Here is a 25,025-nt window from a genome sequence, read left to right as displayed (position 1 = left end):
CTTTGGTTTGATTTATGTACATTGGCCGAAAACACGTGTTTGCTTCCGACGATTTCGAAATTAAAAATTTTTCATCTTACTAAAAAAACTTGTAAGATTAATTATTCTCGTTGGTCTTTTGTACTCACTAATCGAATAACAGTTCATTTCTCGTTTAATCGGACAGTGATAAAACGCCAACAAACAAATTAAAAGATAAAAATGCGGGTTGTCATTTGTTCGTTTCCTTTTTTTTTTATTTAAATGAGAGTACCTATTTGAATTTAAAGCTGCAAACAGGGTTTTAATGAAATATGACTACGGGAAAATGCGTCTAGTGGCGTTACCCACGTTTCATTTTTACAAGTTGGCGTGATTTGCATTTTCTGGTTGGTTAATGGTTTTAAAAGGGAATTAGAGTAAATATTTTTTGCCCACAAAGTTGTTTTTTATGTCAAAAAAATTCAAAACAAATTATAATAATAAACTTCTTTTCACATTAAATAAATAAAACCTTTCTAAATCTCTCTTCAATACAAAAAATTGAGCTTCCATAAATTAGTTATCATTTGTGTTTTATCGCGATAAGACCTTATTTCTATAAATATTATCAAAAAATGAAATATTATGTATTATTCTGTCATATATATATCATATATATATATGACAGAATAATATATATATATATATATAAATCTGTACTTATCATGTAAGTATGATAAAATTTTAAAGAAAACTATGATTCAAAGAAAAAATATGCGATTTTTCACAAAGTATGATATTGCTGTAATAAATTTAAAGTAGAAAAAAAAGCTTAATGTTTGCATTATTTTCAACTGAAAATATTTTTTCACTAGTTATAAACTGGTTATAAAATATAACAACTAATGAACTGTTTTTTGTTAAGAGCACCATGACGCCTATTCTGCACTTTTTGTGTTAAAAATAACAGTCGTGTTAAATGTTAAATTATAACAAGCCTGTTAAAAATTTAACACAAATTCTTATTCAGTACACAACAATTTTAACACTTCTGTTATAGTAATTTTTATAACAAGGCTGTTAAAAGAAGCATTGTTGCCACATCGCAATACTTTTGAAAATAGCTAATTTAACTTTATTCTCACTATATAAATACTTTTAAACATCAAAACTACAGTATTATTAATTGTTTTTTACTTTTGTGTTGATATTCATCTTTTGAAAAACTATTAAACGCGACAATTTAAATTAAATATCTAGACGGCAACTGACAAAAGTAAAGTTGACGTCTTGTCAGTCTTTTCTTGCGCATAATTCCCCTGTTCAAATTGCTACATGTGTGCCGTCATATTTTTGAATAAATATTCGTTTTTTATTATTTATTTCTTAATCTGTTTGAGGAAATTTTATGCAAAGGTTTATTAAATGCGCCGATACGATTTCAGTAACCTGGAAAATACACCTATAGACCGAAGGTTAACTAAGTCCAAAATTGCCACCACTGCCTGCATCAAGTTGATAACTCCCATGACCAAAAAAATGTAGAGCGCAAAGTCCTTTAAGATGGTTAGATATAGCAGCATGGTGCAAGCCGGCGTTTACATGAAGCTAAATTTCATTAATTAAACACTGAGCCGCTTCTTTATTCAAACGAAACAATTTAAAAAAATTTAACATCCTGCCAGTTGAATGGATTTGCAGCATCAAGCAAGTTTCTATTAATTAATCGCATGCAACGACTACAAAAGTTAATAACATTGTTATTGCGACAAATATACAACTATTTTGAAGACGGTATGTTGTCTTCTCCTCTTCTTCTTCATTTTGTAAGAATAAAAACCCTGCAACTGCTGCCATTTTAGTTTAACAATCATTTAACACCCCTGTTAATTTTTTAAAAGTATGCGCTTAGCACCCTTCAAAATTTTAATTTTAACAGTATAAATTAACATATGACGGTTAAATTTTAAGATAATTTTGATTTACAGAATACCAATTTAAGATTTAACAGGGTGTTATTTTTTAACATGCTGTTATAAATTAACACATCAGTTACAGAATAGGCCTCCATATCTAAAAAAAACTAGCTAAACTAGTAATGTTAAAAGCAAAAGCACTTACTGTGCTTTTTTCACAAAGTACGATAATGCTGTGATAAATTTAAAGTAGATAAAAAAAGCTTTATGTTAAGTGAAACTTGTCATTTGAAATAACTAGTGATATAAAAATATGATCGGTGTAATCTAGTTATTTTTTCATTAGTTATAAACAGCACTTAATGCACTCTAATGATCTTTTTTTACAAAGTATGATAATGCTGTGATAAATTTAAAATAGAAAAGAAAGAAAAAAGCTTCATGTTTGCATTAGTTAAAATTGAAACTCGTCATTTGTAATATGTTATAAAAAATGTATGTTAGTAAACTAATTATTTTTGCATTAGTTAGGAACTAGTTATAAAATATGTATTATAACCAATAAATTGTTTTTCTCAATGTCACTATAACTAAAAAACTGTTAAAACTGAAAACAGCACTTAATGTTTTTTTCGCAAAGTATGATAATGCTGTGATAAATTTAAAGTAGGTAAAAACAAAGCCTTATATTTGCATTAGTCATAATTGAAACTCATCATTTGAAATAACTAGTTATATAAAAATGTGTGTTAGTAAACTAGTTATTTTTGCATTAGTTAGGAACTATAACTAAAAAAACTAGCTAAACTAGTAATGTATAGGTTGAAAACAGCAATTAATTTTTTTCCACAAAGAATGATAATACTGTGTTAAATTTAAAAAGAAAAAAAAGCTTTATATTTGCATTAGTTTCAACTGAAACTTATCATTTGAAATAACTGGTTATACAGGGTGATGAAAAAAAGGTGCCCACGATTGAAACAGGCGCGTCCTTTTTTATTGAAACATTGTGACCATCATTCCAAAAATAGTCTAAATAGATTCTTTTTAAAATTTAAACAGTTTGTCTAACAGCACAAAGCGGCAATATTGCATAAACTTCTTTTACTAATAAACTATTTCACTCAGGTATTTTTCGTATCTAGGAAACCTTTTTGACTTTAATCGTTTAAATTTCACAGAACAAACGACATTGAAAATTGTTTTTTTTGTTGTTACCGTTTCCAATAATTGAATATTACTTGGACATTTTCTGTATCCTAGGATATTTGCAATGTTGCAACACTGATAAATTTTATTTGGGGCCAAGAAATGGTATCCAAACATCTTCAATAAAGTTTATTTCAATAGCCTTTTTACACATTTTTTTTAAGAACACCGTCAACAGTATCAAAATCTTGACTTTAACAATGAAATTATTTTAAAACTGTTAATTATATAGATTTCTCTTTTCTAAAAAGGAAAGTCTATATCTTACTGATAAAAGCACAAATCCAATTTTGGTCTTCGAATTCGTCTTTAATAAGATCACTTATAACGTGTGGGTTAACACGGGCGCCTTTTTTTCATCATATAAAAATATGATCGGTGTAATCTAGTTATTTTTTCACTAATTATAAACTAGTTATAAAATATTACAAGTAATGAACCGTTTTTAATTAAGGGTACCAAATCTAAAGAAAAACTAGTTAAACTAGTAATGTTAAAAGTGAAAACAGCACTTAATGTTCTTTTTTCACAATAAAGTATGACAATGCTATGATAAATTTAAAATTGAAAAAAATCTTTATGTTTGTATTAGTTACAACAAAAACTTGTCATTTGAAATAACTAGTTATATACACAGTTGAGCTGTGTTAACTAATTATTTTTTCACTAGTTATAAAACATTATAACTAATGAACTGTAAAAAAGTAAAAGTAAAAGATCTGAATTATAAAAATAGTAAAAGATCTAGTCATAACTAATTTAGGTATTACAGTTTTCAGGTAATAAAAGCTCACGTGACATGTTTATAAGTCACTCCGCCGTTCACGTTTTCGTCGCAGAATAAGCTCGTAATCGAGCCAATTATTTTCCCGATTTAATTTGATTTTTACGTGCCAGCTTTCGTTTATTGCATTAGTCCGTTGCAGTCGTCAAGTTAAATTGGCACTAATTTCAGTTTATTAGGGCAAGTATAGCACACACCCAATCATGCATAAACACACTTGCTTTCGACGTAGAAACAAGAAAAAAAAACACAAATTTATTACTAAAACTTGATGTAAACATGTGATGAAGAGGTCCCGATGCGAGTATTTACTTAACGGTTATTGGAACAAACTAATCTAAAACTAGCTGCAAGCTGCCAAACGCATCATCATCGCTCAATTATCCTTGCATCGAGTTGTAATTTATGGCCAGAAGTTGGAATAATAGATGATCAATCATCGAGTGTCTCTATTCATTGATAACCTGTTGATTTTTTTAATTCCTAGCGTTTGTTGGAGGAAATTTTGTAATTCTGGACTTCAACACAAATGTTATCCTTTTGTGTGTTTTACTTAAAACTTTAATACAGAGTTAGAGAGGAAACAAAAGACCCCTGTCATATATTCCTGAAATTCTATACTACCTAAATCATGTAAACTATGAAGAAAATTCCAACTAATTAGTGTGACTTGGACGCAAAATTGATTTTTGTTTGTTGCTTAATTAAACTTTCCCAAGGGAATTTTTCAACAATTTCGTGTTATTACAAAGCTGTACGAATAAATGTACACATCAGAGTTTGTTTAACGAAATGGAAATGGTTATCAGTGGAAAATCGAGCGCTTTTCAACCAAGAAAATACAAATAATTGAGACATTCATATGTGAGCTTTTATCAAACTATGAGCTTCTGTTTAGCTTTTAAAACGGAAAATTACAACTTGTTAACGAGTTTTGAAACTAATAAAAACTAGTTTTTTTTTTGAAATACGACTAGAATAGTAACTAATAAAGTTTTGTTTATTAATTAGTTCACAACTATTAAATAACTAGTTTTTACAATCATAGTTAGGTAATTAAACTAGCTTTTGGCTTAACAACTTCATATTCTTTTCATCGTTAACTATTGATAAGGACAAGTAAAACTAACTAACAAAAGTTAGTTTATAGTTAGAAAAACTAGTTATGGTTCGTTGTCAATAAAATCCTAATTCTAGTTTTTTGAATTATCACGTAGATAATTTTCGTATAAATTAGTTTTTTTTTAACAAGGAGTAACAGTTAGTAGCTAATAAAGTCTTGTTTTTTAATTCAATATTCATAACTATAAAATAACTAGTTCCCACAATTCATAGTTAGCTAATTAAACTAGTTTTTGCCTTCACAATTTCATATTCTTTGCATAGTACTATACTAAAACATGTTGACCTAATTAACAAAAGTTAGTTTGTGGTTAGAAAAACTAGTTATAGTTCTTCGTCAATAAAATCGAAATTACAGTTCTTTGAAACTTAGCTATTTCTATTTCGAAGCTTGTTAACTCGTGGATAATTTGCATACAAACTAGTTTTTAAAACTTTTAAAAACTAGTTTTGTAACTTTACGAGTAGCTGATAAAATTAGGATTTTCTAAGAACACTAGTTTTTCTATTTCTCGTAAACTAAGGAATAAAGTAACATTAACTAATAAAACAAGTTACATTTATTAGCTATCATACAAACTAGTTTCATTATTAATGACTTCATTGCTATTTATAGATCTATTATACTTAAGAAAACTACCTACAATTTCTCTAGCTCGTAGACAATTTGCATTAATTTAGTTAAAAAACTAGTTTGTCACCTAAGCTCATTAAAACCGTAATAACCATTATAAAGAAGTTTAATTATCCAACACCGCCAAACTCAATTAATTAATTAATTTTCATTAGAAAAGTTGCGTATTTGAAGTTGCTTCAATTTGAACAACAAAGGTGTTATGAATTTTTGAACGTTTATCTTATTTGAAAAAAAATGACATTTTAATTAAAATCTCGTTTAATTTTATAAATTGCTTTCGAAGGCGGCTGCTAATTTGGAATCGATTTGAAGACATTTTTTTTGTAATTTCAGTTTTAGATTAATTAAATTCAGTTTTCTCACACGCGTGTGTGAATTTTAATAATTAAATTTATGTGAAGTCTACAGAGACTAGGCTAATGACATTAAAAGAGCAAGAGATGAATTATATATTAAGCCGAAATAATTCAGGACTGGCATTATGCCACTCTCGTATTTTCTATATGACGCTAAAATTAACACACTGAGACGTTGAACCGTACTTTTGCCCTAATTACCTCTCATTCAGGCAAATAATATCTCGCAAAATTCTCATCGGAAGGTTTTATGTAATCAAAACTATTCGTCTGGTATACAAATTCATTTCATGTCGTTTTACAAAAAAGATTAAATTAACTTCATTCGACTTGTGTATTCATGGAAGAAAGTTTGAAGTAGTCGCGTTATTTGAAACAAAAGACGGCAAATTCAAGATGAAAATGACGCGAATGCACCATTTATTGCACTGAATACAAGACGGGAAACTCGAAACACATCAAAGAGGGCTTTGAGGTTTTCTACAGGTCGTGTACTTTGACCAATCGCTAATTTACACACTCTGTTGGCGTCTAAGCAATCTCCTAAAACGCTTTTCACATAACAACATTATAATTTATTTGGATGATAAAAATGATGATAATTTCCAAATTTATCATCAGAGAGAAAAAAGTAAGATAAATTTTGAATTAATGACAATCATTTGTAGACCCATTTGATAATTTCTATAATAAAATCGATGATAATTTCCAAATTTGTCATCAGAGTGAAAAAAAATGAGATAAATTTTGAGTTAATATCAATCATTTGCAGACCCATTTGATAATTTGGTTGATAAAACGATAAAAATTTCTTAATTTATCATCATGGTTATAAAACAAAATGACATAAATTCATTTTCTCGTTAAAATCACCCATTTCCAAACATATCTGATAATATTTTGATGATAAAAATAATAGTTTTCTAATTTATCATTATCATCAATGTAAAAAAATTAGCATCAATAAAAATAAGCAAAGGAGATTATTATTATCGCTGACCAATCGCTAATTTACACACTCTGTTGTCATTTAATCAATCCCTTGAAACGCTGTTCAGGGTATAACGACATTATCGCGATGATAAACTCATTTTTGATGATACTCGTTCAAAAGTATTGAGGTAACACATTTGGTGACATTCTGGAATAAAAACAATGATAATTTCCAAATTTATCATTTGGGTGAAAAAAATGAGATAACTTTTGAGTTAATGTCAATCATTTGCAGACCCATTCGATAATTTGGATGATAAAACGATGATAACTTCTTAATTTATTATCAAGGTTATAAAAAAAAATGAGATAAATTTATTTTTTCTAGTTAAAATCACGCATTTCCAAAACCATCTGATAATATTCTGATGATGAAAACGATAGTTTTCTAATTTATCATCAATGTGAAATAATTAGCAAGAATAAATAAAAATGAGAAAAAGAGATCATCGTTATGATAATGTAAAAAACAATAGTTGCTCTTCTAGTGATATAATCGATGACAATTTGTTATTTTCGTTATTGTTTATTTCGAGTTAAAGTTATTTCCGTCAAAACGTCAACGCTACGAGTGAGAACAATTAAAAATGAGAAGTTTAATTGATGTTAAAATACAACTGTCAAGGGAAAAGTTGTAATAGAAAACTTCGAGTTTAATGGAAAGTCTGTAACCGAAGAAATAAAATTACCCTCTCGCAGGCGAATGGAAGTTTTTCTTTAAAAAAAAAAATAATAAAATCATTGCAATTATCCAGTCTCCTCCGGATAAAATTTTATCTTTTTATAAAATTTTTCACTTGTCTGGAGTTTGGACAATGGGAATTGATCTTCAAATCGCACTCCTGCGCTTTGCAACCGCATCGACCGTCGAATTTTTTTCGAATTTCGGTAATAAGAGTGATAAGATCGCAGAGAAACAGTTTTATTACCTCTCGAATGTTGACTTTGACGATAGGGAAAGATGTGTAAACAAGGAGGAAAATTGGAGAGGATTTCAAAAATGGGACGATAGAAGGATGAATTATCGCGATAATTATTTGAAGGGATTTGAATAAAATTTCGTATGTGGAAATTTGTAGCCGGAGGGTGTAACGGATCGAGATAATCGGATTTGGGGATTAAACACTTGCACTTTATTATTTTAATAGAATTCCTAGCCGGAATTAAAACATAAGTTACAGAGTTTCAGGTGATTATGTATTTTTTCGTTTATTTAGTGCTTTTCACAAGTTAATAATAAAATAAACGAAACGAGATATTATCTTCTATAATCCAAAAGTGGGTATTTATTACACGGAAGGTAAATATTTTGATTTATGTAAATTATTTCGACGGTATAGTAGTGGTAGGTTCAAAATATTATAGGAGTTGAATATCATCAAAAAATTGCAACCAAAAAATGGGCATTTATTATAGAGTAGATAAATGATAAATAAATTCAAAAATGTATCTCTGTGACAATAAACTGCTACAAATCAGATATATTTTATCCGATGATAATAATAATTATCATTTAAGAAAGAAAGAATTTTTCATAATGAAGATTAAGGTAGTAACATTTTTATTGCATCATTTATGACTATTTTCAAATAAGAATTATTATCATGAAGAGTATTTATCATAGTGAAGGCACGCTGAATGATTATATTGATAAGTTTTAATCATTTTTCGTGCCACTTATCACAAAGTTCAATAATTTATGGATGCTATAATAAAATATCACCTGGAAATGAAAATTTATCACATTGTAGATTAATGTTGTAACAATTATTGTATAGTAGTTGATAATCTGTGTTTTGATGCTTATTATCAAAAGTAATACAAATTTATCTTCAGATAAGGGTTATTATCAAAAAGTAAGCAGTTATCAAATTGTGGATAAGCTTTACGATTATGATAATGATAAACAAATGTTTCGCCTTTTTTTTTGTTAGTTATCAGAAAATTACAAGATTTATGACAACTGGTCATATTTTATCATACAAAAGTGAGCATTTATCACATTAAATATAATTATTTTACCATTTTGTAAATTATTGTAATACGTTTTGCACCGTTAGTGAGTTTTACAAGAGCTTCTAATTTGTTGTTGATTATCATCCAAAAGTGATAAAAATACTACCAAAAAGTGAGCATTTATTAGAGAAATGATAAAGAAATACAAAGATTTATCCATGTGACTATGAATCACTATACATATTTTATCAATTTTTTCCTTGCATCATTTAACTTCAAATATGAATTATTATCAAACTGTAGCCAAGCTTTATGATAATAATGATAAGTTTTAAACATTTTTTCACTTATCATCAGAGATTTATCAATGTGATAATACGTTTTTATAAAAAGTAGATACTTTTTATCACCTAGAAGCGAAAATTTATCACATTGTAGATGTAACATTTTTATTGTGTTTTGCTGCTGATTAACAAAAGTAACACGAATTTAACAAAAATTTAGCGTTTATCAAACTGTAGACAAGTTTTATGATTATAATTTTCCATTTTCTTTCCATTTCCCTTATTAGTCATCAGGAAAATACAAGATTTATGACAATGAGGAATATTTTGGGCGTATTTTCTCATGCATAAGTGGGTATTAATCACTCTATTTTCGGTTATAACCGAATGTTTATTTTCTGAATGACAATGCTGTTATCGCGAGTTAGTTTATTTATTTATTTTGCATTATTTTCCTTCCGGGCCTGAATTTCCCCGATAACAGCTTATCGAGTTTCCCCGATTAGTATTCACCCCTACGTTGTTGGTTTTCCATCAAGACGTCGTTGTTTGACCATACGATAAAAATTTATCATCGACGAGAGAAAAAAGAGAAAAAAGTCGGATTATAACAAAATTATGTTTCCTGAAGGCTTATCTTTATTTCTCAACAGAAGCAGTGGAATTTATTTACCAAAAGGAAAGTTTTAAGCGCGGTGTAAAACGAAATGGAAATTCGCTTTTCATATTAAAATTTTATTTAGATGAAAATTCGCGTTGATACAATGAGAATTAGACGAATGAGTAAACATTTGAATTTTTAAATATTTAGATAGCATCCTTATTAGTTTATTTATTTAGAAGAGAGAGTCGATCGTAAAGAAATGAAAATATCGCATAAATATTTTCCCCGTGAATTGGATTCGACCAATCAGAGGAATTGATTACAGTGGAAACCATATTCGTGTATTTTTCAATGTAATCCGTTAAAAGCCGGTCGTAATTTGAATTACTAATTAAAATTTTCATAATTGGCGATTTACATAAAGGAATGGTTGAATACCGACTTTCCGTTACAATTATAATTAGAGCATTCGTCCATTATTTTAATTGATTGAAAAATCGCAATTATTTCAGACCCCAATTTTCAGAAATTTGTTAAATATGAAACAATTCCAGGTGAGATCGATAGTAATTACTCGCAAAAGTTTGTTAACTGTCAAATGGAAATTCGCGTTATTGGCTTTCCGTCTATCAAATTCTAGATTAAGTTGTTTATTCATCAAGAAACTGCAAAAGTTATGTGTAATTACCGCGGTTTTTGCGGCCTTTCTACCAATGGATGTGTCTTAATTATCGCAGATTTTTAAGATTTACAGAAATAATTGCCCCAATTAATGGCCAAAGTGGCCTAGATTGATACTACCAGGTGAATAAAAAGTATGGAACCAAACGTTTTTTGCTTAAACTATTTATTTTTTGAAAAAACTAATTGATGAGTGCTAAATTACTATAAAAATGTGATGATTTAACAAGAATAAAATTTTTCGAAATTTCCTTTAATTTTTGAGATCTACAAAAAAATTATTTTTTTTAAATGGCAACCCACTATAAATTCATTTTTCTCATAAAAGCTATACTCTAAGGATTCCAACTATCTGCTTTATTTTTAATTTTTTCAAAAAAAATTTTTCGCATAAATTGCAATTTTGACAAAAAAAATCGCATAACTCAAAAAAAAAACAAAATTTCGTTCTGAAATTACGATAACATTTTTTATATTACTTTAATTTAGATTAATTATTATTTTCCGGAGGCAATATCAATAAAATATAAATAAAAATCTACAATAAAATATTAGATGAAACAACAGGGGAAAACCACAGATAATTGACAAATAACAAATACAACTAAAACATTCTCTACTTTTTTATTTATTAGTACAAACTGAAAAAAAAACTAATAATTGTAAAAAAGTGAAGAAAAAAATTAATATATTAAATTAAATTTACAAAAAAGACACAAAAAACAAAACATCAAAGCAAAAAGGTAAAAGAAATTAAAAAAAAATATATAAAAATGTAATCCAGAATGTCTAATGAGTGTAAGCAAAACAAGAATAAAAAACTAAATAGTAAGAAATTAAAACAGCGAAAAAGTATAAAAAATGTGAATTAAAAATATCCACACGAAAAACAAATAAAAAAGTAGAATAAAGGAAAAAATCGAATGAAAATAGAAAGAACGTAATTACCTCAATTAATAAAAATTCAAATTAAACTGACAAAAGATGAGGAAAAAACAAAGGTTAAAGTAAATAAAGTAGATAAGGTCAAAAGGTAAATCAAAGATACCAAGGCACACAATTATTTTATCGAATTTGTTAAGTAAAAAATTAGAACACAAAATTTGGTACAACATTATAGCGAGAAAAATAATAAGAATAAATATGTGTGTTTGAAAGAAGGTAATAATAACCACAAAGTGACTCAAAAATTCTAATTAAAAGAAGATGCAAATAAAAAAAATAGAATAAAAAAGTCACTGACAAAATCTTTTTTGTTTTGATTCATTATCAGAATGTATCGAAAAAAAAAACGCTACTAAAAAAATAAAAAACGAAGAAATCAAAATATCTAATATATGAAAAAAAAACAACCAGAAAATATCGACAAAAGCTAAAAAAATTTGAAACAAAATTAACTACAAAAAAATTAATAAAATTGAACAAAACAAAGATAAAAATGTGTTTATGACAAAATGAAAATAACTAAAAATTGATATAAAATTTCTAAATTTCATTAACTTTGTTAATTTAAAACACTAAAAATCACACTACAAAAAAGAGGAATCATTTCAACTTTATCTTGATTTACTATTATCAGAATGTATAACAAAAAAACACTATTAAAAATATAACTGTAGAAATTAAAATAATATATGAAAAAAATAACCAGAAAATATAGACAAAAGCGAAAAAAATTAGGTACAAAAAAAATAATAAAACAGATCAAAACAAAAATAAAGAAAAAAATGTGTTTATGTCAAAATGAAAATAACTAAAAATTGATTTAAAATATATAAATTTCATTAACTTTGTTAAAAACACTAAAAATCACACTCCAAAAAAGAAGAATAATTTCATTTTTATCTTGATTTATTATTATCAAAACGTATCACAGAAAAACACTATGGAAAAAATAAAAACCAGGAAAACTATGACTGTAGAGATAAAAAAAATACATGATAAATAACAACAAGAGGTAAAAACAAATAACGACAATAATTAAACAATCATAGTTCTGTATTATAAATTTTGAATACAGAAATTGCAAATTGTAAGAGAAAAATTAAGAATATTTGAGTTAAAAGTTCAAATGTAATAATTATAGAATCCAAGATTCAATCGAAAGTATATGAAATAATTAAAGAGTACAACTAAAAAATTAACAAAACTGAACAAAAAAAATAAAGAAAAAATATGTGTATGACATAATGTAAATAATTAAAAATTGATTTAAAATTCATAAATTCCATTAAAGAAGAGAAAAATAACTAAATAATTGACCTAAATTTCTTAAAATAGAGTTTGACAAAAAAACAAACAAATATTGTAAATAAAATTAAATTTAAATTACTGAGAATAAACAGTTGCATAAAGAAAGAATAAAAAAATTAACAAAAATAAAAAATGCATTAAAGTATTGCCAAAACAAATAGTGTAAAACAAGGTCATAATTTAAGAAAAAAATGCTACAAAAAGTCGAAAAACTGTCTCAAAAAAGGAATAAATTTTACATGTTGGAATTGAAAAAACTTCAGGTTGAGAAACAAAAAAAATTGATTTAAAATTGATGGTAAATTACTTAATAACACAAATTCCAAGAAAGCTGAAGTGTTGATAGAAAAATGTGCCGAGTGTGCAAAAAGCGATAATTTACTTTAGCAGATAAGTGCAAAAACACCGGAAAAAACGCACAACTCCGGAGTCGGCGAAAGAACAGGAAAAATGAACTTTCGCTGATATCACACAGGAAATTAAACCCCACATCTGCATAAACATTAACATTTGGCAAACCCCCAACTCCTATTTATAAACCACGTTGTTTTTTTTCCTTACATGGTGGCACGCCTGAGAGGTTGTTTATCCCTAAGACAACAAACACTAGTTGATAAACATTCAAGGGAGGAAAACCGCCACATGCATCTATCACTTTTGTCTATATGGCACGACATTGTGTCTTTGTTCACCACTCTCCCATACTAACCACGCACCATAGTTGATCCTGCATCGGAATCACCGACTAGACTGTCTCTTGTCTCTCTCCAGCGCCATCTGTATTTAAGGGCGATTTTCGCACAACCGGGTGTTCGGCAAACATCGGAAACACCTGTTGGGATTACGTAAAGGCGGCCTTGAACCCCAGGCCCGCTTTGTTTTTAAATAAACATCAATCTCATGCTTTTTCAGGGGGTACAATAACATACAAGGGGGTTACAGTTCAATCAGTGCGCTCGGATGAGAGAAATTTGTGAAAAATTGACACATTTAGGGGTTTTTTGAATTTACCCAATGTGAGGTGATAGTTCTTCTTCGCTTACTTCACCGACGACCGGAAGGGCACTAGAGAATAAAATAAGAGAGTGAAAAATAGTGAAGAGAGTAGAGAGAAAGTGAGAAAGAAAATGGAGAGAGTAAAGGTCAAATTCTATCGAATCGATCAATTTCAAATTCAGATTCTGGCGATTTCGATGAATATTTCTTTCAGATTTGAAGGAAATCCGGTTGAAAAGGAAAATTGGTTTTTCGGGCTATTTCCGGTAATATATTCCAAAACTACGCAAGTCTCGTCGAAATCAATAATTTTAAAATATGCATTTTTGGCGAAATATGTGCCTTTAGGGTCTATACACCTGCAAAATACGGTTCACGATCATGTGAAATAAAATTTTCTGTAAACCTGTCCCTTGGGCACGTTTTTGTTTAGTGTTTTTATGTTTCCCAGAGGATTTTTTACTAAAACAGCCACTGTTTCAATTGTGGAAAATTGATTTATTTTTAAATTTGTCGTAATCAAAAGGACTGATTTCAATAATTTTTCCCATGTTAATTTTTGAATCGAAAACTTAAAAAAAATGCAGGGTTTTTAGTTTAGAAATTTTGCATTTTCTTACAGAAATGTTTGAGGTTAAAAAGTCAATTGCGACCTTGGAAATAGTAATTCTGGAGTTATAGATGGATATTCAAAGTTTAAATACAAAATTCTAAATTTAAACACAGAAATCTTTAAATCTACCTCATAGTACTAAAATTCAAGGTTTAAATTTCAAAAATTCTCAATTCAGAAACTGGTATTTCAATTTAAAATAAAATTATAAATTCTGAACTCGAGTTTGACTCTAATACAAAATTCACGAGCTTGGGAGCAAAAATTCAAAATTTGTAACAAATAAACTCGAGGTTTAAATACAAAATTCTCAGTTTATAAGTTGGAATTGCAAGTTTAAACATTTCCTGTACGGTGTTTACAATGTCTATTTTCGAGACTTTAAATCCAAAATTGTGCTCTTAGAATATTAAAAAATATGAATTTCAACTTGCGACAGTAAAATTTGGAATTTTTGAGTCATAATTTCAAATCCAGTACCAAATCTAAGATTTATAAATAACAATTATGGTTTTGAAAGTCAAAATTCTAAATTGTTAAACAAAATTCAGAGTCTAAAAGTTAAAATTCTGAGATAGAAGCGCAGAATTTTTTGAATTTACTTTAATTTTGCAAACATTCGAATTGGCAAAGTTGTAGTCCTGAAATTCGAAGTTCTGTAATCTGTATTATAAAAATTGTGGATTCATAAATCAAAATTCTAAGTTGTAAAAGTAAAATTGGAAATTTTAAGTCAAAATTTTATGTTTAATACAGAATCCAAAATTCATAAATAACTGAGTGTATGAAAGTCGAAATTCGGAATTGTTTAAAAGAAATTCGGAGTTTTTAAAAACAAAATTCTAAGAATATGAGTGGAAATTTTAAGTTAAAAACGTAGAAGTTTTTGATTTTACTGCAAGTATTCGAATTTTCAACTTTTGAACGAATTCCGTTTTCTAAATTCCAATTTTCAAATCTCTTACTTTTGGATTAGAGTCAAAATTCGACTTAAAAACTGGAATTCTTATTTCTGAATTCCGAAATTCAACTTTATATTAATTAATACAAATTTTGGTTTTTAGAATTATTGTAAGCTTGATATTTCAAAACGCGAATGTTTGTACAGACAGTAAATTCTAAATGTTTAAAATTTGGAATTCTAACTCATGAGCTAAAGGATTTTATTTGAAAATTCCGATTTAAAACTTCAAAAGTTGAAATTCTTGTTTCCGAATTCAAAATTTTTGAATATACAAAGCTCTTAATTCTATAACCTTGATATTAAGATCTCAAAAACTCAGACTTTTACTTTTACAAGTTGGAATTCTGATGTTAAAATTATTCTTATACAGACTACAGAATTTTGAACTTTGTAAAATGCATGAAATTCAAAAATTTCTTCGTTTTTAACTTAGAATCTCGTCTTATAAACTTTGAATTTTGTGTTTAAACACCGAATTTTTGTTTAACAATTTAGAATTTCGATTTTCAATTATTGTGATTTATGAAGCTTGGATTCTATAATTATTACATTTTAAATTTTGACTCAAAAATTCTCAAGTTTTCTTTTACAAGAAGTACGGTTTCTGAATTCAAAATTTATAATACAGAACATTGAATTTTAAGACTTGTTAATTCGAAATTTCAAATTCCCGACCCGACAGAATAATTTTAAAACTCAGTTAATTTCTCTCATATTTGAAAACAAAAATCTTCCTAATATGAAATTCAATACCTCACTTCATTAAAAATACAACCCCCCTATATCACAGCTGACTTAGCCTTGAAAACTTATATTTCCAAAGGCACAAACCAGCTGTTGTCGAGGGTCCGGAAGCACGACAAAAACAGTTGTAAAAATCCAAGAAACTCGATATGTAAAGGAAGCCGGAAACTAGTGACAAACCCACTCTTTATCCTTCAGTTTTTCGTTCGATTGAAAGTTTATCGGACAGAAAAATAAAGGATCAATTCATGTCATTAATATTTCCTTTTGTGCATCCACTCGATCAGATTAAAAAGGATTATGTACCAATAAAGCTCTTCGTATCGATCGTTCAATTCTCCTTTGTTTGACTAAACTCGAAATTAAAAAAACCTCAATTTTTCAACGTAATTTTATTTGTTTCGAATGCGCACTATGACCAAATTTGTATAAGAAAAATCCAATTTCGTCTCCGAGCTAAGCAAACGTAATCACGTTGTATCAACACACATGTGCATAATTAAAATTTCAAGGTAAACGTCTGAGCTTTTGAAAGCTCCTTAAAAAAACACTTTATCTTCACTCAATTATTTACAGAGATCAGAATACAAACACGAGATTAGGCTCACAATCTCTCCTTACACGAAATAAACCGAATTTCTTACTAATCGCGATTTAATTTCAACTAATTTAAGTTTCACTTTGATTAACCGACCGAAAGTAAGATTAGCTTTGTTGTTTTTTAATTGTTGGTTGCCTACATTGATTTTTCATCTTGTTGATTACAATTTGTGACGGTATTACCGTAATGGCCCTTTGGGAAATTTTCTTACGTCTCGTAAGAGCACCCCTTTGTTAACTACATATTAAAACAAACTGAAATTAAATATGGAGCGGCGAAAAGTTTTCTTTTTATCTGATAACACAAGACGTAATTAATTCTTACCGGCTGAGGCTTTTGTCAGGTTGGAAATGGCGCTTTTAAGCACAAAGACGGAAATTTAATTAGCCTTCTTAGGTGTGTTTACGCATTTTAATTTAATTTTGATTACATTCATTTTCTGCGAATCGCAAATACAATGTGTGCCGTAAAAAGTTTTTTATTCCAAGTTATATTTCTAAATTCATAATTTTAATTTCATCATTGATATTTTCAAATTACAAAACTTATGAGTTAAGTATTTAGTATTTAAACTTCAATTTCGGAATTCTAAATTATATAAACTTAATATTTCAATTCATAAACTTGGAAATTTTGTATTCAAACTCCGAATTTGTTATTACAAATTTACAAGCCCGATTTTGAAATTTGTAGTTGAAATTTATTAGTGTTGAATTTTATATGAAGGTTAAAATTCCGACTCCAAAATTTTTGAAACTTTTTTTTTTATTTCTCAATTAAAATTTTTTTAAAAGTAAAGCTCTGAATTTCAAGGCTACAAACTTAAATAATTCTACATTACAATTTCAAAAATTGTTATGGTCAAACTTAGAATTTCGAATTAATAAACTCCAAATTCCCAATAATAAGTTTGAAAGTTGGAAATTTTGTATTAGAGTCAAAATTCAAATTCTAAAACTCATAATTCTACTTTACAAGTAGGAAATCTCATTGCTGAATTCAGATTTTATAAAATACAAAGCTCTGAATTTTTGAATTTCAACATTGAAACTGCAAACTTCAATATCCAACAACTTCAACAGTGTAGTAAATTCAAAAATTTCTACATTCAAACTTAAAATTTCAATTCATAAACTTGGAAATTTTGTATTTAAACTCCCAATTTGTTATTATACATTCACAAGCCCGACTTTGAAGTTTGTAGTTGTAATTTATTAATGTTCAATTTTATATTAGAGTTAGAATTTTTAAAAGTAAAGCTCTGAATTTCTATGCTAGAATTTTCTGTTTACAAATGCCAATTTCTTATTACAAATTTCCAATTATAAGTTTAAAAGTCGAGAATTTTGTACTAGAGTCAAAATTCAAACTCCAAAACTCAGAATTTTATTTTACAAGTAGGAAATCTCATTGTTGAATTTAGATTTTATAAGATACAAACCTCTGAATTCCTAAACTTCAATATCCAGTAGCTCCAACAGTAAACTCAGAACAGTAAATTCAGAAATTTCTGCATTCAAATTTAAAATTTTAATTCATGAGCTATTTAAACTTCGTATTTCTTATTACAAATTCACAATCCCAACTTAAAAACTAGTAAATATGAATTTTATATTAAAGTTAAATAAAATGCCAACTTACAAATTTAGAATTTTACTCGTACCTTTGAACTGGGAATTCTATTCCTAAATTCAAATTTTTTAAAATGCAAAGAATTTGCATTTGCAATTCATATACTTAAGATTTTAGTAACAACTCCAAATTTCTGTTTATAATAATTAAACAGCAATTTCTTATTACAAACTCACAATTATAAGTTTGAAAATCAGGAACTTTGTATTAGAGTCAAAATTCATACCCTAAAACTCAAAATTTTACTTTACAAATTGGAATTCGTATTTCTGAATTCGGAGAAATCTGCATTTAAACTCCGAATGTCTGTATACAAATTCACAATTCGGACTTTCAAACTTGGAATTGTGCTTTATGAATTTTGAATTCTGTATCAAAGTCAAAATTTGCTCTTTAAAACTTCGAATCGAAGTGGGAAATAAAAATTCTATGAACACTACAGAATATATTCCGACTCCAAAAGTCAAAATTTATTTATTTAAAATTTGAAATAGAAATTTCAAAACTAAAAAATTTGTACAATAGAAATAGTATATATAGTATATAGAAATCAAACTAGAAACCTCGACTTAAAAAATTAAAATCCAAGTCCATAAACCCAGAATTTTGCAATTTTATTCAAAATGCAAAATTCTTTTTCTAAAACTTCCGACTCCCAAAAAACTTTTTAAAGCGTGAACAAATGTTTAGTAACTTAATTTGTGACTATTTGTCAAATTAATATTTAAGGGGAATTAAGTAATAATTTGTAATTGAACAAAAAGGAACAAAAATGGTATTTCAATTTCCATTTAATTTTTTCTGGAGAAATTGAGGTTACACTTATGTAACCCATTGGCCGACCATATGGTCGATTTTAAGCCAAGTCAAGGTTTAAGAAGAGGTCATCATCATCACAATACTTAAATAATTTCACTTTCGCTGAACCATTTACAATTTTAATTGATTTAACGGTGAATGAATGACATTGAATTCTTTAAGGTGGGGTCGTCCGTTAATCATGTCAGTAGGTGGCGCCAGTACTATTTTCTTTAAAATTCTATAATGAATTATCCAGCTTTCAAGGTATTAATTTGGTGATATATTGACAACGAAGTAGAGTGTATCTCTTATAATGAAATTCCCTAGATTCACGAATGCAATTTCCATGCCAAATAAACTTGAAAAGCTATGTCCTTTGACATTTTCGCTACGATATTAATTATGGAAATATGCGGTTGATTTATTTTATATAACACTCCGGTAGCTCCGTGTAACAGGTTATAGCCAGACCTTGTTCGCATACTTTAACACAGAAAAATACTTAATGATCTAGCCATTAGAGCGAAGATCTGAGATTCGTGTAGGAGGCTGAAATAAACTTATCAGATTGCAAATGTTACTCCAGATTAGGTCGAGACAAAGTCTTTGACCTTTCCCTCCCAATTGCGAATAGAAAAACTCGTATTTCTAGTATCCGGAATTTCACTTTCGTCGTCGATGTAATACAGTTTTAAAAGTAGTGAGGAATTTCAAGAAAGTTTCTATATCTATCATTATGTCCAAATAAATCTCAAATCGTAAATAAGGAGAAGAATGAAGAAAAATCGATAAAGCTTTCACTATTAGCACAATTTAGAAATATTTTTTTTTATAAATATGGAAACGTTTTAAATTGCCTTTTGTTGCTCTTTGTTTGGGTAAATTATGAGACAGTTGAGCGAAATTTGAAGGAAACAAGGGAAAATAACAAAAGATAAGTGCTGCACTAAAATATATATTTGCGTAGAGTTTGAGTCAAATATGCGTTTTTTTCCCGTTTCATAACCGAAATTTATAACGAAATTCCGTATTTAGATTGAAATTTTTGTTTTGCAAAAACCGAAATTCAAACTTCTAATTCAAAATAGTATATGAAACTTTCACTTCTTTAGAATGTAGCATTCAGATTTAAAATTTTTGCTAGAATTTCGAAAATTTAAGACTTGGAAATTCCAAATCTACAAAATATTTCTGAGTTACTAATTGTAAATTTTGTCTAAAAACGTTTAGGCTTAAAATTTAAAATCTTAAAGACTAACAATGCAAAACTTAAAATTTTTGTATGTTGAACTCAATTGCTCAAAAACTTTTTATCTTTTTTGCTAGACTCAGAATTGACCCTTTAAGAATTCCAATTCCAAACTTCAAATGCAAAAATGACGTCCAAAGTCGAAATTCGTATTTCAAATAAAAAATTGACTACAACAAAATTCCAATTTATTAATTGCAAATTTTGTTCAAAATTTTGAAAAGATTAAGAAAACACAACTTAAAATTTTGAAGATTAAAATTGAAATTCTTAATTCTAAAACTTCATTTTTACTGAAATTGTTGCTCCAAAATTCTATTTCAAATCCAGGATTTCAACTTCAAAACTCAGAATTTTCTATTTTGAACTCAAAATTCTTATTTTCAAATTCAAAATACAAGAAGTGCAAAAATTGTACAAAACAATTCCAGCAAATTTTGTTAAAAATTTCAAATCTTTTTTTTTTAGACTCAGAATTTAACCTTTCAGAATTCCAGGTACAAATTTTAATTGCAAAAATGAGAATTCTGACTTGAAAAGTCAAAATTCCTGTTTTGAATTAAAAAATTTAAGTCTACAACAAAATTCTAATTTATCTTTTGCAAGTTTTGTCCAAAACTTTTAAAAGATTAAAAATACAAAACTTAAAATTTTGAAGATTAAACTTGAAATTCTTATTTCTAATAAATATTTAATAATAATACTAATATTTAATACTAATTTAATATTTGATATTAAAAGTTTGAAGTATAAAAAATTCCAGCAAATTTCGTCTATAAACTTCAAATATTTTTTTTAATTCAGAATTTAAGGAAGTTAAAATTTAAATTTCAAATTAAACATTTTAAGTCTAGAACAATTCTAATTTTTAACTGCAAATTTACCCAAAAACTTGAAAACTTTGGTCCCTGTAAATGCAGATTTAAGCTCCAGAACTTCCTAATTCCTAATCCATAGTAAGTGCAAAACTAAAATCCAAAAATTTTGTCTTATTTCTTAAAAAATCGATAATGAGATTTAGAATTTCGAATCCATAACTCATGATTTTAAATTTTAACTAGAAAAGGTAGAAATTCCTTGCTTGTCTCAAAATTCAAAGCGTTAGTACTAGAATTTTCTTTTTTTACACATTTTTTTCGTAGATATATTCGCTTTCCAGATACAAAAATATGTTATTAATTTTTGAAACTTCAATGACAACACTCAAATTCTTAATTTTCAACACTTTTAATTGCAAAATTTTTCATTAAAACTTTTATTATGGCCCAGAATTTGCAGAAAATTCCAAAATTTTTAAATTATAGTCCGAGTTTTTTCAATATCAGTTCCAAATTGTCAAGTGTCATTTAATGTATTTGCCTGTTCACTGCAAAGTGAAAGACTAAATTAAATACATAGAGCAGAAAAGTTTGTCGATCAATATCCAGCATGACCTAGACTCGTTAGGGCTTCTCTTGTTTCAAAATTAAATTATTTCATAAACATAAATAAAAACATTTCATAGTAAAAACAATAAATACACATTTTCGTTTCATTTTCGATAGAACCTGACCCTTCCTAAGTACCAATTAATCTATCTGCCACTTCTCACCCTTTTAATCAAGTTAGAAAAAGTGGGCGTCTTTGTAAAAACACTGCCCTTTTCTTCCCGAAAACCGCTCAATATCCGCCCCAACCTTGACATCCTACACTCATCCCCCGCATTCCTAAAAAAAAAACAACAACAAACCTACCCTTGCTGTTGACTGACGCTCAAAAACGACTTGGGCAACGACATCGACCTCTGCTGCGACTCCAAAAACCCATTACTTCGTTCCTCCGTGGGCGCACTCCCCGGTCTTTTATCACTCGATAAATCCTCCGGAGTGGACGCACCGGAGCTTTTTTTCGCGACGGTACGATCCGACGTTGTCAACCACACGTCACTACTACTCGACGAACTACTCACAGTACCGAAACTCCCCTTTTCGGGTACTTTCCCCGGCCGTTTATTCTGATGCGTGGGATAACTTTGAGATGAACGCATTATGGACTCGCGATGGGCGCAATGAGGCCAAAAGTCGCACGTATCGGACGTGCATGGGTTCTTGGGTGGTTCCTGTGGCCCGAAAATGTGTTTGGGAGGGAGAGGCAAATTAGGAGTGGTAGAACCACGATGGAGTACCTTAGGACGTTCTTTCTTCCCCACGAAGTAAACCCCAACACTGTTAGTACCCGGTTTTTGGACTTCCTTATCTTCTTTTGTCATGCTGTTGTAGCGTTGCATGAGGAGGGCTTGAGCCGCAGCCCGGGTTCTGGTACCATAGAGGAAGTTACTCACGATTTCGGCTTCGCGTCTCAAGTCTTCTTCAGTGAGGGTACTTTCAACTTTATTGTGACGTTTGACTTGAGTACCCATTTTGATGTTAGGACGATGGGGGATAATCTCGGGGTGTTGGGGGGAAACCCTTAGAGGGTAATTCTGTGTTACTTTCTTGTCGGGTAATTGAAGACTTCGTGACCTTCGAACTCTTTGTTCCTCTTGTTGGGGCAGTTTAGGTTGGTACTGGCGAGTAGGTGTAACTCTTCTTAATTGTTGTGACGAACCGAGTGGTGACCTTGAGAGAAACTCATTACTGCTACTTGATGACGATCCAGGGGAGACACAATTTGGTGGTTTGGTACTTTCGGTCACTGTTGGTGTTTTCCGGAGTTGACTTCGATAGTACTGGAGACGATTTGGTCGAGTTGAAGGGGAAATTTTCTCCTTTGGTATGTTTATATTGACCATACTGATATTAATGGAAGAACTGTTATTGTCTTCTTCATCTGCATCCTCATAAACGTCGATTGAAGAATCGGTGTTTTCGGACAATCGAGGCATTGTTGGTCGATTGACACAACTGTCAAGACTCCGAAAACCCATTGACGATGACGATGACGATGAAGATTCGTGTCTTTGTACGAAGAGTAATCTTCGAGCTGCAGTTGTATCTTCCATACTTTTCGTTTGTGGGATTCTTCCGGATCCGAGATTGACTTTCCGGATTTGAGACGGCATTGACATTGACTTGATTTTGACAGCTTTTGGTGTCGGTGGTGGACTTATCTCGTCACTATCTACTGCGTTTAACCTTGGAAGAAAAGGAGTTTTCCCGAAGAAAGTCTTCGTTTGAGTGACCCCTTTTTTGTTTTTGTCTTGAAAAGCCGGCGGTGGGGAGATAATAGGAGTGATAGGAGGTGGTGAAAAATTTTCCGGTTGCGGTGATGGAGTTTTCTTCCGGTCGTTGAGTGATAGATGAGCCGGACGTGTGACTTCACCAGGCTCACTATTAAAGTGATAATCCGATAATTTAATTCCGGTTCTTCGTGGTGGTTGGTAGACCCTTCTATTCTCATCTAGTGACCGTTGCTGGACTTGCACCCACCCAGATCGTCCCAAATACACCCCATCGACCTCCCGGTCACACCACCGCACCGGTGACAACTCCCGATTCACACTATTGAAATTATTAACCTCACTAACAGAATGAAAATTCGATGAATTGCTCCATTTATACCCCCCGAGAGATTGATGTTTGGTTAAAGTCGGTACGGTTTTGGTTGATTTTGGTGTGGTGTAAAGCGGGTTTGCTTCCCAAGGCTCCGATGTGCTACGAAGGTGCAGCACGGAGACGTTGGGACCTCTGGAAATTAAACTTGAGGTGGAGAAAGCAGGGTTGCCACTTATTTTGCATTAATAAATTTAATTAGGGAGAAGATTACTGTTAGATGATGACGAGAATTAGCCCACGTTATTATGGCGTGGACAATGAACTTGGTTTCGAACGAGCCACGGGTGGGATGTTGCCATATTTGCATTATCCTTGGAATTTTATGCCTACACGGATTCGCTCACCTTCGCAAAATGCGGACTTTCAGGTTGAAATATCGAACATAAATCGAAAGAAAATAAAGAAGAAATAATCAAGAATGGCTTAAGGGATAGGAAAATTTAAATCGGTGAAAAAAACAACACATAATAACAGCAAAAACAAAGAAAAGTTAAGCAAAAAACCTTAAGATTAACCTTCTGAATCCAAAATTTATTTAATAATTTGCATCTAAAATTATAGCTTTTAAACCCGGAAAAAATATAAAACCACATAAATTTTGCAATAGTTTTAAAAATTAAAAAAATTATCGCTAAAACTTAAAATTTTAATACACTATAGCTCGGGTTGTAACCCAAAATTAAACTTTTTCAAAATTCCAGATTTTGTTAAAAAATTGAAAAATACTCACTTATAAAAAAATTATTTAAAAAAATCTGTATTTGGCTGGTGAATCCAAAATTTTAGAAATACAAAAATTGTTCTAATATAATTAAAATTAAAAAAATGATCTCATGAATGAATTTTTACACCTTAAAAAAATGATGCCCTCCAAACTTAGAAATACGGTTTTTTTAATAAAAAATATAACTTATTATAAAAGATTCATCATTGCAACTTAAAAATTCGGTTCATGAGCATCTGACATCAGAATTATGTATTTTATACTTTAAATTATGCGTTATGAACATGGAATTTCGATTTAAGAAAGAAATTCCAATAGAGATCAAAAAAATAAAATTAAGAAAATATTTCAACCGATTCCAGCTCAATTTAAATAACTTACTTGTAATTTTAGAAAATGCTTTTTAAATTCG

At 29.2% G+C, this 25,025-nt stretch overlaps 1 protein-coding gene across 1 annotated transcript in view; it reads right to left on the bottom strand.

Annotated features, from left to right (window-relative positions):
• Nucleotides 1–25,025, bottom strand: part of LOC123009457 — a 68,486-nt gene that overhangs the window by 30,604 nt on the left and 12,857 nt on the right. Inside the window, exon 4 of the mRNA XM_044405782.1 lies at nucleotides 22,090–24,021. Coding sequence (XP_044261717.1) covers nucleotides 22,090–24,021 — 1,932 coding nt within the window. The remainder of the gene's footprint in view (nucleotides 1–22,089; nucleotides 24,022–25,025) is intronic.

The sequence above is a fragment of the Tribolium madens genome, unplaced genomic scaffold (assembly GCF_015345945.1).
Source record: "Tribolium madens isolate multiple individuals breed KSU strain unplaced genomic scaffold, Tmad_KSU_1.1 Scaffold_7;HRSCAF=85;Tcas5.2_LG10, whole genome shotgun sequence".
Taxonomy (NCBI): domain Eukaryota; kingdom Metazoa; phylum Arthropoda; class Insecta; order Coleoptera; family Tenebrionidae; genus Tribolium; species Tribolium madens.
This window is presented reverse-complemented; position numbering and strand designations above follow the sequence as displayed.